The following is a 17,184-nucleotide window of genomic DNA, read 5'->3' on the forward strand; positions in this document are numbered from 1 at the left end:
AGTTATGTAATTTATCTGGATTTTCACATTTTTCGCTGAAGTGTGCAACTGTTGTGCTTTTCCTTTTTTTATTTAACAAACCTGTACTATGGTTTAGAAACACTAGGGTTTAATACCCTTCTGCCAAAAAATACACCTACACCATGCAAGCTATTTATAGTAGCACTGCAGATCTTCAGAGGATCCTCTACATTTATTGCCATTATACCTTAATTTACCTTCTTTGAATTGTACTTCTGAATTATAATTATGCTTTATTGCGTAATCTAATAGGCCCATTATGATATTTTGTTAGCTGTTATATTTTCTTTATTGTCTCATGCATTGTTCTCGGAAAAGAACTATTTGTTTATCCCCTAATTTTATGTACTGTAACACCTGTCGTAGGTAATAGGCCTGTCCCACATGTAGCAGTGATTTACATTTTTGATTATTTACTGACACATCACAAGTTCTTTTAACAATTTAAATTTAATTTGAGAACTCAGCCCTTGCACCACACTCAAAGACGACAAAATCTGTCTTGTGTGTATTCATTGCTTGTATCACCTTCACATGCGTTAACTGTATATAATATGCATATATTGGGGCTTTTTAGCGTTTGCACTGGGCATTTCTTCTTCATCTTAATGCATTTAATTCTAGGTTCCTATGCCCGGCACTTCTGGGTATAGGGAAAGTAATCTTGAGGTTCTCTTATTTTAGGGACATTTAGGAATTTTTTGATATGCCTCATATATCTGCTAGGGAAAGCTAATTAATGCCAGACCTCTCAGTCTGGCTTAGGAAGATATAGGAACTCACATTTTTGATTATAATATATGCACCTTATTTGTAATTATTGAATATGTGATAGATATGCTTGTGACGTGTTTGGAGCTCCAGACTGTGTGTGTGAGAATGTGTTTGATTAGGTGTGTGAATTGTGGGTGTGTCATTATATTTGAAATGTGCATACAAAAATAAAACATTACCACCAACACTTTAGATTCTGAAGGGATTAAACAATTTCCTGAAGGAAAAGGGGATAGAAGGGTATGGATAGAGGATTACTATACAGGTCCTGGACCTGATGGGCCACTGCGTGAGCGGACTGCTGGTCATGATGGACCTCTGGTCTGACCCAGCAGAGGCACTGCTTATGTTCTTATCTTCCAGAGGCACTATATGGAAATGGTTACGTTAGCGCTAAGGGGAATAGGAAAGATTTCCCAACCAACCAATTTTATGACTGAAGATGAAGTATCATATAGCACAGTTAGTTACTGTAACAGGTGTTATCCAGGGACAGCAGGCAGATATTCTCTACATGTGGGTGACGTCATCCACAGAGCCCGGACGCGGACAGCTTTTCAAGCAAACTTGATTGAAGATCTCAAGTTTGCTAGTGTTGCAGCACGCATGCGTGCCTTCCTGCTCCACTAGAGGGCGCATCCCCTCCTCATGGTCTTCAGTTCAGATAGCTAGCAAAGAAGCCAACCCGGGGAGGTGGGAGGGTTGCGAGAATATCTGCCTGCTGTTCCTGGATAACACCTGTTATGGTAAATAACTGTGCTTTATCCCAGGACAAGCAGGCAGCATATTCTCTACATGTGGGTGACCTCCAAGCTTACCAAAAAAGGGACGGAGGGAAAGTTGGCAAATTAGGAAAACAGATTACGCAAAACCGACTGGCCAAACTGGCCGTCGCGCCTGGAAAAGGCGTCCAGACAGTAGTGAGAGGTGAAGGTATGAACCGAAGACCAAGTGGCAGCCTTGCAGATCTCCTCAATAGGCGTGGACCTGAGGAAAGCGATAGACGCCACCATAGCTTGGACTCTATGTCCCGTGACCCGACCTTGCAGCGAGAGACCAGCCTGAGCGTAGCAAAAGGAAATATAAGCAGTCAACCAGTTGGACAAGGTGCGCTTGGAAACAGGATGGCCCAACCGATTAGGATCAAAAGAGTGAAAAGTTGAGGCACGGTCCGATGAGACTCGGTGCGTCGCAGGTAAAAGGCCAATGCCCTCTTACAGTCAAGTGTGTGAAGCGCCACCTAACCAGGATGCGAATGGGCTTCGGAAAAAACACCGGAAGAACAATGGACTGGTTGAGGTGGAAATCCGAAACCACCTTAGGCAAGAACTTAGGATGAATACGAAGGACCACCTTGTCATGATGGAATACAGTAAAAGGCGGATCCGTAACCAGAGCTTGCAGCTCACTGACTCTGCAGGCAGATGTGAGAGCAACCAGGAACACTACTTTCCAAGTGAGATACTTGAGTTGAGTCTTATCAATGGGTTCAAACAGAGGTTTCATCAATTGAGCCAGAACCACAGTCTGGGTCAGTAGAGTGGGCAGACCTGATGGGCTATGGTCCTTATCTGCCATCATCTTCTATGTTTCTATGTCGAGGCACAAGGCCCCAAGCCCCGGTCAACGGCGAGGCACCAAGCCCCAGGCGACATCAAGGCACAAAGCCCCAGGCAACGTTGCTCAGCCGAAGTCCATCGAGGGTTCAGAAGATGGCACCGTACCAATGAAACTGGTAATGAAGGTGCGCTCCATAGAGGGCAACCTCGAGAATGAGTATTCCCATGAAAGGCGGCATGCTTCGAAGGTCTCGTAGAGGCTGGCACGACTGTACTCGATGCCTGGAATGCCTAAGACTCAGCCGGCGACATTACCGAGGTAACGCACCTAGAAAGAAAGAAGAGACTTACCCAAGGATGGAACCCACGAGGCACAGCAGACGGGACGCCACAGGGGATCGAGGCTACGTCAGCTCGATTCCAATGAAGGAAAAAGGGGCCCAGCCATTCTGTTCTCACGAGGTGAACCCAGTGAGAGGCCAGGGGAAGAAGAAAACACAGCCGCAGCCAAACGAGGCCTAGCAGCAGGGCCAAAGCCCAAGAAGGGCTTGCCAGTGGAAAACCAGCAGGAACACAACAAAAATTCAATTTTTTATTTTTTTTTTGTACAAAGAAAATACACGATCAATCAACAAACTGCACAGCGACTCCCGAACAAAATAAAGAAGCCGAGGTGCTAGAAAGGCACTTAGAACTCAGAGAAGAGAGACAGGGCTTTCTGGCTCCGCGGAAAACTAAGAACTGAAGACCACAAGGAGGGGATGCGCCCTCTAGTGGAGCAGGAAGGCACGCATGCGTGGTGCAGCACTAGCAAACTTGAGATCTTCAATCAAGTTTGCTTGAAAAGCTGTCCGCGTCGGGGCTCCATGGATGACATCACCCACATGTAGAGAATATGCTGCTTGCTTGTCCTGGGATAAACCATCATGGGGAAAAGTAGCCCGAAAATTACCCTGGGATGCCATGACCATTCCTACCCCCATAGTAGCAAATCATAAAACTCTGTCATGTGCTAGGGTACAAAATTGTACTAGAAATTGCATTAACAGTGGACTAGCTTTATGGAACAGTCCGCATTTTGTAAATATTTCATATATTATTGCTCACCTTGTCCTGCCTGCAGGATGTTCCTGCTCATTTAACACACAATACCCAATGCTGCCTGAGTAGATTGGTGGCAGCCTTGGTAAATAAAAAGTAATTGATTAATCCCAGGATTACTAAAGAAAGACGCTCTGTCTCTATTCCCTCTGATAGTTATGCCTTAACTGACCAGTGTGACAGTAATGTTAACTTTCTCTCAAAAGCTGAAATTGTCTCATTGGCAATTTCTTTACTTGGTGTACCTGGGTTAGCATTACATAAGAACAAGATAACTTACCACAGTCGTGGCATGCTCTATGGTCTGGGTTACCAGCTGGCCAGTGGTTCCAGTCATTTTGCAGTATCTACTCATTGGAACAGGTCTCTTACTTGCTCTCTATTGTTTTATTCAATGCCTGCCTTCTTTGTTTGCTTTATGCATAAGGCCATGTCATGGTCATATTGCAAATTATCCCGAGCAGATTTGCCTTACCTCCATAAAGCCCTTAAAAATAGTAAAGTAAGGGCAAATGAATGAACGCAGTTCTGATACAAGGCCTTATCAGCACACTGATATTATGAGGCCCTGTGAAGGAATTATGAATCAATTATGAATCATTCCTCATTCCCTCTCTCCCCCTTACATGCCACGTAGCCATTCTAAAGTAAGGGAAATTGTTAGCACCTTTTGACAGAATGCTGAGGCATTCCCATCCAGCTTCCGATCTGTTCCCTCCCCCAATCTGATCTAACTTCTTTCTGTTCCCCTTAAGTCCCATCCAGCTTCTGCTCTGCTCCCTCCCCCCAATCTGATCCAGCTTCTTTCTGTTCCCCTTTAGTCCCATCCAACTTCTGCTCTGTTCCCTACCCCCAATCCGACCCAGCTTCTTTCTGTTCCCCTTAAGTTCCATCCAGCTTCCAATCTGTTCCCTCCCCGCAATCCGACCCAGCTTCTTTCTGTTCCCCTTAAATTCCATCCAGCTTCCGATCTGTTCCCTCTAGAGAGCTGCACGGGAACGGGGATGACGGGAATCCCGCGGGACCCGCGGGGATCCCGCGGGTTCCCCCTTTGGGTCACGGGGATCCCGTGGGGACGCCCCCTAGGGTCGCGGGGATCCCGTGGGGACGCCTCCGAGGGTCGCGGGGTTCCTGCGGGGTTGGATCGCAGCGGGGTTGGTCGAGCCGCGAGGGTAGTCTCCTTCTCCTTACCTGCCCTGTCGCAGCACACATCCGAACGGAAATCTTCCCGATGTCAGCGCTGACGTCGGAGGGAGGGCTTAAGCAAAGCCCTCCCTTCCTCCGACGTCAGCGCTGACATCAGGAAGACTTCCGGTCTGCTGTGTGCGACAGGGCAGGTAGGAAGAAGGCAATGGCGTACGAATGAGGGGGGATGGGGCGGTCCGCCCCGGAGAATGTGCACAGCCGGTCAGGTCCCCCGATCGACCGACAACAGGCCCGGCCGACAAATCTCCCTGCCCTGTAGCCGCGAATCTAAATTACCTCTTACAGCAGCTTCACTACTCCAGCTGCTGTAAGAAGGTAATTTAGATTCGCGGCTACAGGACAGGGAGATTTGTCCGACCGGGCCTGTTCTGTTGTCGGTCGGGTGCAAAAGCGCCACAAAGGTGGAGGCAGGGAGGGAGGAAAGGTGGAGTGGAGAAGAAAAGACGCTTAAGGGGGGAGAAGGCCGCTGAAAGCACTGGGGAAGACAAAGGGGTGGAAAAGAACGCTGAAAGGACATGGGGTAAACGGGAGGAAGGGGGGGGAAGGACCCTGAAAGCACTGGGGAAGACAAAGGGGTGGAGAATGCCACTGAAAGGACATGGGGAAAACAGGGGTGGAGAAGGCCGCTGAAAGGACATGGGGAAGACAGAGGGGGGAGAAGGCCGCTGAAAGGAAATGGGGAAGGCAGAGAGGGGAGAAGGATGCTGCCTGACAGGACATGGGAAAGATGGTGGGGGAGAAGGACACTGAAAGGAAATGGGGAAGAGGGAATGGGGAGAAGACGCTGGCAGGGAAGAAGACAGAGGTGCCAGACTATGGGGGGAGCGGAGTGAAAAAGATGGGTGCCAGACCAATTTGGGAGGGGGAGAAAGGGAGAGGCACAGTAACAGAGCAAATGGAAGACACAGAGAGAAGAGAGGCAGTGGATGGAAGGAATTGAATGAGAACATGAAGAAAGCAGAAACCAGGCAATAAAGGTAGGAAAAAAATTATTATTATTTTTTTTTTTTGCTTAAGGATAAAGTAGTATATTAGTTGTGTTGATAAAAATTTATAAACATTAGAGGCTCTGGTAGAAACCCGTTTACAAAGTATGTATTCTTCCCAATTAATATTTCCAAATTAATAAAGTCTTTTTGCTTATTTTTAAATGGGTTTCTACCAGAGCCTTTAATTCAGTAGCATAATTAAATGAAATAACTATTTCTGTAGTTTATAGGGACAGGCGGGGACGTAGGGGATTCCTCGCGGGGACGGGTGGGGACGGAGGGGATTCCTCGCGGGGACGGGTGGGGACGGAGGGATTCCTCGCGGGGACGGGTGGGGACGGGTGGGAGTCCTCGTGGGGACGGGTGGGACTTTGGTGGGGACGGGTGGGATTTCTGTCCCCGCGCAACTCTCTAGTTCCCTCCCTGCAATCCGACCCAGCTTCTTTCTGTTCCCCTTAAGTCCCATCCAACTTCTGCTCTGATCCCTCCCCCCAATCCGACCCAGCTTCTTTCTGTTCCCCTTAAGTTCCATCCAGCTTCCGATCTGTTCCCTCCCCCCCCCAATCCGACCCAGCTTCTTTCTGTTCCCCTTAAGTCCCATCCAACTTCTTCTCTGTTCCCTCCCCCCAATCTGACCCAGCTTCTTTCTGTTCCCCTTAAGTCCCATCCAACTTCCGATCTGTTCCCTCCCCCCAATCCGACCCAGCTTCTTTCTGTTCCCCTTTCTCTTTCTCAATATATCTTCCTTGGTTGATCCAATATACGTTTAAGCTCTGTGCGCAGAATAACGGGGCGCGCAAAACCCCCAAAGACCAAACCACGCGTTACCGCTGGCGCCAGCGCCGAGCATCGGCACCTGAGCGTACAGCCGGCTCTGATGCCAAACGAGTTCGGCGGCAGCCCCTAGGTACGTCTCAGTACCGCGGTTTCAGGAGTGGACCTTGGGAGCTGCAGGGTGCGAAAAAAAACCCCCCAAAAAACTGCTCTTTGTTTTTTAATCTCCGGCTGGAAAAGGAGCAGCCAAGAGTTTGCTTACCGGGGCAGCCATTTTTTTCCCCCCCTTTCGGAAACCGTCGCAGCCGAAGGAGGAGGAGGGATCCGGGCTTGCAAATGCTGGTCCCGGAGGATCCGGGCTCCTATCTGCCTCGCTGCCCCCCTTTGAGCAGATCCGCCCGGGGCTTGCAAAGGGAGCTCGTGCACAGCTCACCCAGTGGCGGAAGTCTGGTGCATGCTGGGGGACAGGCTGTTTAAGGTGGCACTGAAGAGATCAGGGCAAACCCCACTTTATGTGTTTGGAAAGTTGGGTTAAAAAAAGCAAGTTAAACAAATACTTTAAAAAAAAACAAAAAAAACCCCAAACAAACCAGTTATATTTCTCAACATAAGTCTCCACCTTCCTTGGCTGTCCTAACTTCGCCAAATTCCTATGCAGCAAAGTCTTTGAATATCTTAATTCATTCAAGTTTATTTGTTATTTGATTAATCGCCTATTCCAAATAGTTTTGGTGATTTTACTCCCTTGTTAACGTTATTATCTATTTTATGTACATTTTAGAAATTTATTTTATTATCTGTACATCGCTTAGTATTTGGAATAGGCGATTAATCAAATAACAAACTGCATAAGAATTTGGCCACAGAACGAATTTGGCGAAGTTAGGACAGCCAAGGAAGGTGGAGACTTATGTTGAGAAATATAACTGGTTTGTTTGGGGGTTTTTTGTTTTAAAGTATTTGTTTAACTTGCTTTTTTTAACCCAACTTTCCAAACACATAAGGTGGGGTTCGCCCTGATCTCTTCAGTGCCACCTTAAACAGCCTGTCCCCCCAGCATGCACCAGACTTCCGCCACTGGGTGAGCTGTGCACGAGCTCCCTTTGCAAGCCCCGGGCGGATCTGCTCAAAGGGGGGCAACGAGGCAGTGGGGTACTTTATGTGTTTGGAAAGTTGGGTTAAAAAAAGCAAGTTAAACAAATACTTTAAAAAAAAACAAAAAAAACCCCAAACAAACCAGTTATATTTCTCAACATAAGTCTCCACCTTCCTTGGCTGTCCTAACTTCGCCAAATTCCTATGCAGCAAAGTCTTTGAATATCTTAATTCATTCAAGTTTATTTGTTATTTGATTAATCGCCTACTCCAAATAGTTTTGGTGATTTTACTCCCTTGTTAACGTTATTATCTATTTTATGTACATTTTAGAAATTTATTTTATTATCTGTACATCGCTTAGTATTTGGAATAGGCGATTAATCAAATAACAAATAAACTTGAATGAATTAAGATATTCAAAGACTTTGCTGCATAAGAATTTGGCCACAGAACGAATTTGGCGAAGTTAGGACAGCCAAGGAAGGTGGAGACTTATGTTGAGAAATATAACTGGTTTGTTTGGGGGTTTTTGTTTTAAAGTATTTGTTTAACTTGCTTTTTTTAACCCAACTTTCCAAACACATAAAGTGGGGTTTGCCCTGATCTCTTCAGTGCCACCTTAAACAGCCTGTCCCCCCAGCATGCACCAGACTTCCGCCACTGGGTGAGCTGTGCACGAGCTCCCTTTGCAAGCCCCGGGCGGATCTGCTCAAAGGGGGGCAACGAGGCAGTGGGGTACTTTATTTGTTTGGAAAGTTGGGTTAAAAAAAGCAAGTTAAACAAATACTTTAAAAAAATTAAAAAAAAACCCCAAACAAACCAGTTATATTTCTCAACATAAGTCTCCACCTTCCTTGGCTGTCCTAACTTCGCCAAATTCGTTCTGTGGCCAAATTCTTATGCAGCAAAGTCTTTGAATATCTTAATTCATTCAAGTTTATTTGTTATTTGATTAATCGCCTATTCCAAATACTAAGCGATGTACAGATAATAAAATACATTTCTAAAATGTACATAAAATAGATAATAACGTTAACAAGGGAGTAAAATCACCAAAACAAACTAATTAAAACAAAACAAGCATACAATAGGACAGGAGGGGAAGAAATACAATTTTAGATAGGAAAGAATCAACAACTAAAGGTGAAACAAAATAGGAATGGGAGGACAAATAAGTGTTTAGAGATAAAAATACATAAAAGAGCAAATGATGAAAGAGCGATTAACATTTCAATTAGGTATTGAACGCATCTTTAAAAAGAAAGCTGTTAAGTTGGCTCTTAAATTTTTCCAGATACTTCTCCTCTGTTAAATATAGCGGGAGTGAATTCCATGTCTGTGTAATCTCTAGTAATCTCTAAAATCGATTATTGTAACGCCTTGTTTAAAGGTCTGCCAGAAAAAGAAATCAGACGTCGTCAAATTATCCAGAACGCCTCTATTAAAATGATCTACAAAGCCAAACAATTTGATCACGTCTCTCCATTACTTAAAAAGGCACATTGGCTCCCCGTTGCACATCGTATTTTAATTTAAACTATGCTTGCTTACTTTTAAATCCTTATTATTTAAAACCTCTGCCTTTATTTTTAGAGATTTAATTCCTTACTCTACCTCAAGACTTTTGAGATCACAAGACCAACACTTACTGGCCATTCCTTCATTAAAAGTTATTAATACGAGGCGTCACACTATTTTTTCAATAACCGCTCCTCAGTCCTGGAATGACCTCCCATTATATATAAGAAGAGAAAAGAATTTGGACAAATTCAAGACCAAACTTAAGAGTTTCCTTTTTAAAGATGCTTTTAGTGAATAATATAATGTTTTTGTCTCTCTTTATCTAATACTTCATTACAAACTATATTTGTTTCCCCTCCTAATGTTTTTACCTTAAATATATTGAATTAAACACTGATTGTAATCCATTAATAATTTTCCCTTTTGTGTTGATATCGTATGTATAGGTTACTTAATTTGATTGATTTAAACTTTGTATAGGAATGTTTGTATTCGTTATTTTAATTTGCTTAGATTTATGTATGTGCGATTTGTTCCCCATATTTGATTATTTAAGAAATTGTACATCGCCTAGAATTTGGAATAGGCGATTAATCAAATTATATAATAAACTTGGAAACTTGGGTAGGGAGCTCCGGTCCTCGAGAGCAGTATTCCAATCGGGTTTTCAGGATTTCCCCAATGAATATGCATTGAAAGCAGTGCATGCAAATAGATCTCATGCATATTCATTGGGGAAATCCTGAAAACCCGACTGGAATACGGCTCTCAAGGACCAGAGTTCCCTACCCCTGCTAACCTGAGCCATCGATGTTAAATTTGCTTATCTCTAAACCAGTGTATGGCAAACTGTGTGCCGCCTGAGATTTCAGGCGTGCTGTGGCACACTGGGGTGGAGGAGAGGCACCAGCACCGGCTGACTACCCACAGGACACGCCTCTCTTTCCCTCCGGCCCTGTTCCCTGCTGGCACACACACAAACACACTGGCTTCTTGGGACCCGTCTGAAGGGCCTTCGCGCATGCGCGTGACATCATCACAGCGACATCCGTGCACTTCCAGATGCCTCGAACCAAGGCCACTGCGTTTAGTGCGCCGTGGCTCGAGAAAGTTTGCGGCACACTGCTTGAAACCGTGAGTCATTGATGTAAAGTCCTCTTGCTGGGAGCCGCATCGATTCCATGTAGCAAACTGCCGGGATACAAGCAGTTGTATTGTACACGTACTCCAGCGAGCGTCCAGTTTTTTCCATCCCGTCGGAAAAATGGGTTTTGTCAATTTTTTTAAAAAATATATTTAACTTGACATTTTACCCGCATTTTCAAACTGCCTTTGTATATCAGCAATGCCAGTCCTATCCGGTGGGGGCCGGGGCACAAAAAAGTCTCCTTCCTGGAATGGGCAACTTGGCAGCTCTGGCTTAGTATGCTGGGTTACATAAAAACCCTCAAACTTTTAAAATAAGAAGCTATGTTATACCAAAGCTGGTGGAAAATGTATAGAAATAATCAATAGTACCGTGTTTCCCCGAAATTAAGACCTACCCCGAAAATAAGCCCTAGTCCCGGGATTCGCTGGCAGTTTCCCTTCCCTCTCTCCCATCCCTTGTGCAGGAGAACCCTTAAGCGAGCACAGCCCCCTCCCCCCCGAGCTCCTGCTGCGCAGCCGAATCCCCATCAAGTAATGCAGCAGAGTGAATTCACGGGCGGACAAGGGCAAAGCAGTCTGTTTAGAGTCCTGCCAGCCTGACGCTGCTTAGGGAGGTATGTAGGGCTCACTTGGATTCGGATGGAAGGATGAAAGGATGGGGGTTCAGCGGTGGGTGGGGGTGCTCGCTTGCTTAAGGGTTCTGCTGCACAAGGGATGGGAGGGAAGGGAAGCTGGGCAAGGGTACTGCTGCACAAGGGATGGGAGGGAGGGAAGGGAAGCTGGGCAAGGGTCCTGCTGCATAAGGGATGGGAGGGAGGGAAGGATAGAAGCTGGGCAAGGGTCCTGCTGCACGAGGGATGGGAGGGAAGGATAGAAGCTGGGCAAGGGTCCTGCTGCATGAGGGAGGGGAGAAAAGATGTTGCACATGTGGGGGAGAGAAAGGAAAGAGGAAGAATTGGGGTGAAGGAGAGGAAGGGGAAGATGATCATGTATATACTAGAGAGTTGCGTGGGGACAGAAATCCTCTCCATCCCCACCCCTCCCCGCCAGGATCCTCTCCGTCCCCGTCAGGATCCTCTCCATCCCCACCCATTCCCGCAAGGAATTACCTCCATCCCCGCCCGTCCCCATAAAAAACAGCAATTACTTCTGACAGGATCATCAATTCCACTGTTTCTTTTATGTTTGCGCTGCTGTTTTGCTTGTGGAATCTCTTTGGTGGAACCCTTTTTTTGTTTTCTGTTCAGGTAATTAACTTATAAACCCCCTCTTTTACTAAGGCTGATGTTCATTATATTATATGGACGAACCCTACTTCCAAAGCCTTCCATCCCCGTGGGAGTCCCGTTGGCTAGAGGGGGGTCCCCGTTGGAGTCCCATGGGCCAGAGGGGGGTGCCCGTGGGAGTCCCGTGGGTTAGGGGGGGATTCCCACGGGACCCGCGGGATTCCCACAATCCCCGTTCCCGTGCAAACCTCTAGTACATACCCCGCAAATAAGACCTAGTATGTTTTTTGGGCCTAAAATTAACATAAGATACTGACTTATTTTCAGGGAAACACGGTACAACAGAAAGGCAAGGGAGGCGTCCTTTCAGCCAATTAAACAGTCTTTATTCAAATGAATGGTCCCAACAAGGATCCTGGTTTCGGTGTGCAGACAACGCCTTCCTCAGGGGACACTAAAAGAACATATACAACACAGATGAATGAAACGAACAGGATCCGTTTCTTGGTCCCGAAATCGTCCTGCAAAACATTCTGTCATCTATTTCAGACGTCCGGAGGCAATTCCCCTTAGAAAGAAAGATACACAGACAGAGTTCTAAAGGGATAGCCTGTTTTTTTATTAGTCTGCATTCATTATATATCTTCAGTGGTATTAGCAGATGACGTAAGTACAGACCATATCTAGTGACAGGATACATAGGCTTCAAAGAAGTAATCAAAAAGGAGCAGGATATGTACTTCATTGTTTAAAGCTAAAAGGTGTAAAAAGCTTCCTTTATCTATCTCAACGGTACATAGTAGTGGGGGGTCGAGTCTTCATTGTCTGAGAGTTAACTTCGTTAACATAAATTAAATGACCTCTTCCCAAACCATTAAGAGAGTAAACACCCAACATTCTACATTTGATTACTTCCAGCATGGACAGAGACAGAAAACTTATCCATTAAAATGTGTCCTTTCATAGACAGAGACAGAAAACCTATCCTTTCCTTTCAATGAACAACATATAAAATATGAGATAAACAACATATAGAATCTCAGATAACATTTGTTCTAAAATAGTGAAACGTACTGAATAAATAATGGAAATAATTGGTACATGAGTTTGGAGAACGTTTTACCCGCACCACTCAGGTAATAACATATGGCTTTTATTTGCATTTTTAATTCCAGATTGACACTTCTTTCTTTCTTTTTTTTTTTTTAAGTGTTTTTCACACTTTAAACCAGGTATTTCAATACTTCGATCTAATTTCTCAATAGCCGGATATTTTGTTAGTTCGGATTTCTGTTCGCTTTTTTAGATTTGTTCCATTGGCTTCCAATTTTCGGTTTACCATTTACTCATCACTGACCCAGTCACCTTTTGGTTTTTGCCTTGATCCTCTTATCGTTTCTGTCCTTTGCACAGCCCCTCCTGCATTATAATGTCTATTGTTTAGATCCGTTGTACATAGGTCTTGCCTTTTAGCTCCACTTTTTGGGGATTCTCAAGCTCTTAATTCTGTCAACACCTTTAATAGCCCCGTCATCACTGCATGCTTCAGAGATATGGTTCACTTTATTCTTCATTGTTGCTCTCATGGTCTGCTGGTAATCCGCCCTGTTCCACCCACAAACACCCCCCCCCTCCCATAAAGCCTCGTCTCTTCTTCAACGACCTCTGGGTCGCATCTGAAGGAACTCCCAGCACGCGTGGATGCGTTTGATGTCATCTGTGCATGCTTGGAGGCCCTCCAGACGCGGCTGAAGCTCGAAGCTTTCCAAAACCCGGACAAAACTGCCGGGTTTTGGAAAATCCATCCGGGCAGCCGGACAGTCCTCTAAAAAGAGGAAATGTCTGGGGTAACCCTCCCTTGAAGCAAACAGCTCCAGACTAGCACCAGTGTTAGACTGCACACATGTTCAGAGCGCACCAGTGCAGGGAACAGCGTGGACGCTTAAGGTCAGTGCAAATAGATGCAAACGTGGTAGCTATTCCTTCCCAATGCTCAGAAATTCGGCCCTTACTGAAGGAAACTAATGCCAGCTCAGAGCTGGCGCTAGGATAGGATTTCTAGGCTTTTGTCAGGCCTTCGGCAGGATGAGCCACAAATTTGCTGCTGCTCTCGGAAGTATGGTCAGGATGGGCGGCCGCAAATCGCGCTCACTGTTCGTGGAAGCGTGTTAGTGCAGGCAACAAAGCTCAGGAGAGGAGTTTTTCATCTTTCATCTTGCCCTTCCCCCCGTCCCCAAATTTAGCAACACTTCCTACACTCCATGTTGCTTTTTTCTCCTCTCCTGTCATTTGCACAGAGGGAGGGGAATAAGTAACCAGTGCTATAGATAACCTCCAGTGATCAGACCCCGCGGGAGGTGAGAGAGAGAGAATAAAAACCCAGGTTCTAATGAGAAGTGGATATCAAGAGAATTTATCTGATCACTTCTTCCCTGCTGGCCTGGGTTTTGGGAGCTTTGGGCCGCTGCCTTGCTCACAAAGGTTTCCGTCACCGAGCGTGTACACAAGAGTTGCTCTTACTTCGAAATTCTTGTGCACGTGCACTACCCACCTTCCTCCCCCCCTTAACTTCCCGATTCTCAGTGCTAACAACGCACATATGATTTGCATATTATTAGCATTGAGAATTGGGAAGATGTTTCTCAGCACCGTCCCAGTTGTATTTTCCGGCGCTGTTACTTACAGTTCTGGGCATTGGCCTGCTGGACTGCCCTCCCCCCCCCCCCCCGCGTGTCTTAAGTTCCATGGTGCTCCAGTAGGTGATTGGTGCAGAAGTGAATCCTGTCTATGCTTGCCTCTACTGGCTCCAGCAGCAAAACAGCTTCTAAGACCTCTAGGTGTTAGTCTCGCCACAGCCCTTTTGCCGCTGAGAAAAAGATCCTTAGGAGACCCTCAGGAAGGGCATTCTGCTGCTTAATCAAACCTACCATAAGGTCTATAAACTGTGCAAAAAGTGCATATTTTTCTGTCAGCACAAATAATACTTTTGTAAGAGGACTTCATCTTTGCCCTAGAAGCTAGCAAACACCTGCTGACTGTGACAGCATTAGATATTCTGGGACTTTCCAAAAAAGTGCTTGGGTCACAAGAAGAAAACCAAACCACATAAATCTAGGTCAAGATGACTTACCAGAAGTCATATTAACTGCAGGTGAAAAGAGCTGACAGATCTACAATCAAGCCTAGGAGGGAGGGGGGGGCCCACTCTCAGGAAATTATTGACCTTAGTATTAAGAATACATTGTCAGAACTTCCTTTTAGAAATTAAAGGCTTATACTAGTGATCATTTTTTACAAATGTCGACAATGGCCCCCGAGTCTCATTAAATTTTTTATAGTGTTCCATCTGTTCTGAATTCATTCGCACAAACCTATAAACTTGGCACTAGAAGTTAAAATTCAGCCTATCCCAGATTTTCCAAAAAAATAGAATTGTTTTCTACCTTTGTCATGTGGTTTCTGCTTTCCTCATCTTCTTGTCATTCTCTTTCTTCCATCCACTGTCTGCCCCTTCCAGAAACTGTCTGTCTCCCCCTGCCATCTCTCCTCTTGACCCCCCCCCCCATTTGGTCTGGCATCCATCATCTTCAAGTTTCAAGTTTAATAGAATTTGATTTTTACGCAATGTCATATATTTCAATGCGTATAACATGTTTCCGTATAACATGTTTCCCTTCTTTATTTTCTGCCTCCGTCTAAATTAAATTATTTCTTACTATGGAGTCCTCAGTTTCCCTCTTTTCACTGTGTCTACCCACAGCATGCCACCCCTTTCCTTCACCCCTCCACTATCTCACTAACTCTATCTTCTTCCCCCATCCAGCATATGTCCTTTTTCTTTATCCCTCCTTCCATCCAGTATGTGTTCTCTTTCTCCACTTCCATTCAGCATTTGCTCTCCCTTCTCCCCATTTCTATCTGCCCCCTTCTCTCAATCTCTCCTTTCTTTCCGATTTTGGCAACAAGATCGGCAACGCCCCCCCCCCCCCGCGATGACACTCAAGATCGGCAACGGCCCCCCCCTCCCCAGCACTCAAGATCAACAACGGGCCTCCTTCTCCCCCCCCCCCCGACATCAACAGCACTTCAGATCAGCAACGCCATGCTCAGTCCAAAGCTTCCCTCTGACTCAAATTGCCTGGGAAACTGTGTCAGAGGGGAAGCTTTGGGCTGAGCACCATGTTGCCGATCTGAAGTACTGTTGATGCCGGGGGAGAAGGAGGCCCGTTGCCAATCTTGAGTGCTTGGGGTGGGGCCCATTGCCGATCTTGAGTTGTGTCGCAGGTGGAGGGGCCGATACCGATACCGCCCATCGCCGTTTGAAAAAAAAAAAAAAGGCTCTCTCTTTGCCCTCCTTCAGCGGGCCCCCTAACAATTTTGGGCCCTTAACATTTGAATATATTTTAATAAGCTCAATAAATATGCATGCTGGGAAAAGGGGGCTTGAAATGTTATTCATATAATTAATTTTCTATGCTAGTCGTTAAAACCAATAGACATGTTACCATGCCGGTTTAATGCTGTTTACGAGAGTTTCTAGATTCATTACTTGGTTTTCTTTACTGGATTCATTGAGAAAGAACATTGCAAACTTTATCCTTATTGGAAATGGTCTTTCTTCTTATCAGTATCTTCCATATGGCATCTTTGATCTCCTTGTTTCTCAGACTGTAGATCACAGGATTGCATAGGGGTGTTAAGACAGAATATACCACAGCCAGCGACTTATCATAGTTCAAAGAATATGTCTTGGTTAGCCGGATGTACATGAAGCCAACACTGCCGAAGAACATCACCACTACAATGAGGTGAGTGGCACAGGTGGAAAAGGCTTTTCTCCGTCCCTCTGCGGATGGAATGTTCAACACAACCCGGATGATTCTAACATAGGAGAGCACTATGAGTGAAACAGGCCCTGAGATCACACAAGCGCTTAAAGCAAAGTCAAGAATAACACTTGTTGATGTATCAGTGCAGGCCAGGCTTATCACGGGCGACAAGTCACAGAAAATGTGTTCAATTATGTTTGGCCCACAAAAGGGCAATTGGGAAATCAGAATAATCTCGGGCACAGGGTAGAGGAAGCCACAGAGCCAACAGGATATTGTTAACTTGAGGCCAAACTGGAACGTCATAATGGTAGGGTAATGTAAAGGTGTGCAGATGGCCAGGTATCGGTCATAAGCCATTGATGTGAGCAATAATGCTTCAGTGATTCCCAAGGAATGTAAGAAATAGACCTGCAGAAGACAGCCCTTGAAGGAAATGCTTCTCGTTACGTCTAGCAAGTTGGAAAGCATTTTGGGGATGGTGACTGCTGTGTACCAGAGTTCCAGAAAGGACAGAATGCTGATGAAAAAGTACATGGGGACGTGGAGGCGAGGCTGGAGCCGGATGATCAGGAAGACAACCACATTTCCAGTGATGATGAGAAGGTATGTAAGAAGCAGGAGTACGAAGAGAAAATGTCGGATGTGATGAATACCAGGGAATCCTGCGATAATAAATTCCGTCACTGTGCTGTTGTTACTAGTTCCCATTTAACTGGAATGACAAAGTATATCAGTTAAGAATTGTCACATACAAGGAAAGTACTCTATAGAGTCTCTGATACTGGTGCACGTATATGTTCTGTTGATGCTGAATGCAGTCAAACTGTCTATAAAAATACGAGTCGATATTCATCGCTCGTTAACCAAGTAGGAGCACAAAATCATTAACCAGCTAGTGCCAATGACCTTCCAGGCAGATTTCTATGGTACTATC

General features: G+C 45.4%; 2 protein-coding genes across 4 annotated transcripts in view; both read right to left on the reverse strand.

The window, feature by feature from the left end:
- LOC117367726 (zinc finger protein 90-like) overlaps positions 1 to 6,896 on the reverse strand; it is a 78,220-nt gene extending 71,324 nt beyond the window's left edge. For all 3 annotated transcript variants that reach the window (XM_033960587.1, XM_033960586.1, XM_033960585.1), the window contains exon 1: positions 6,687 to 6,896. In XM_033960587.1, coding sequence (XP_033816478.1) covers positions 6,687 to 6,698 — 12 coding nt within the window. In that variant the 5' untranslated portion in view covers positions 6,699 to 6,896. The remainder of the gene's footprint in view (positions 1 to 6,686) is intronic.
- Positions 6,897 to 11,908: 5,012 nt separating this feature from the next.
- Positions 11,909 to 16,958, reverse strand: LOC117367727 (olfactory receptor 6N1-like). Its single transcript, XM_033960589.1, has 2 exons — positions 16,050 to 16,958; positions 11,909 to 12,464 (listed from the first exon to the last, which is right to left on the reverse strand). Exons 1-2 carry the CDS (start codon positions 16,956 to 16,958, stop codon positions 12,357 to 12,359), a joined length of 1,017 nt encoding a protein of 338 aa, XP_033816480.1. The 3' UTR covers positions 11,909 to 12,356.
- Between the last annotated feature and the right edge of the window lie 226 nt (positions 16,959 to 17,184).

The sequence above is a fragment of the Geotrypetes seraphini genome, chromosome 10, assembly GCF_902459505.1.
Source record: "Geotrypetes seraphini chromosome 10, aGeoSer1.1, whole genome shotgun sequence".
Taxonomy (NCBI): domain Eukaryota; kingdom Metazoa; phylum Chordata; class Amphibia; order Gymnophiona; family Dermophiidae; genus Geotrypetes; species Geotrypetes seraphini.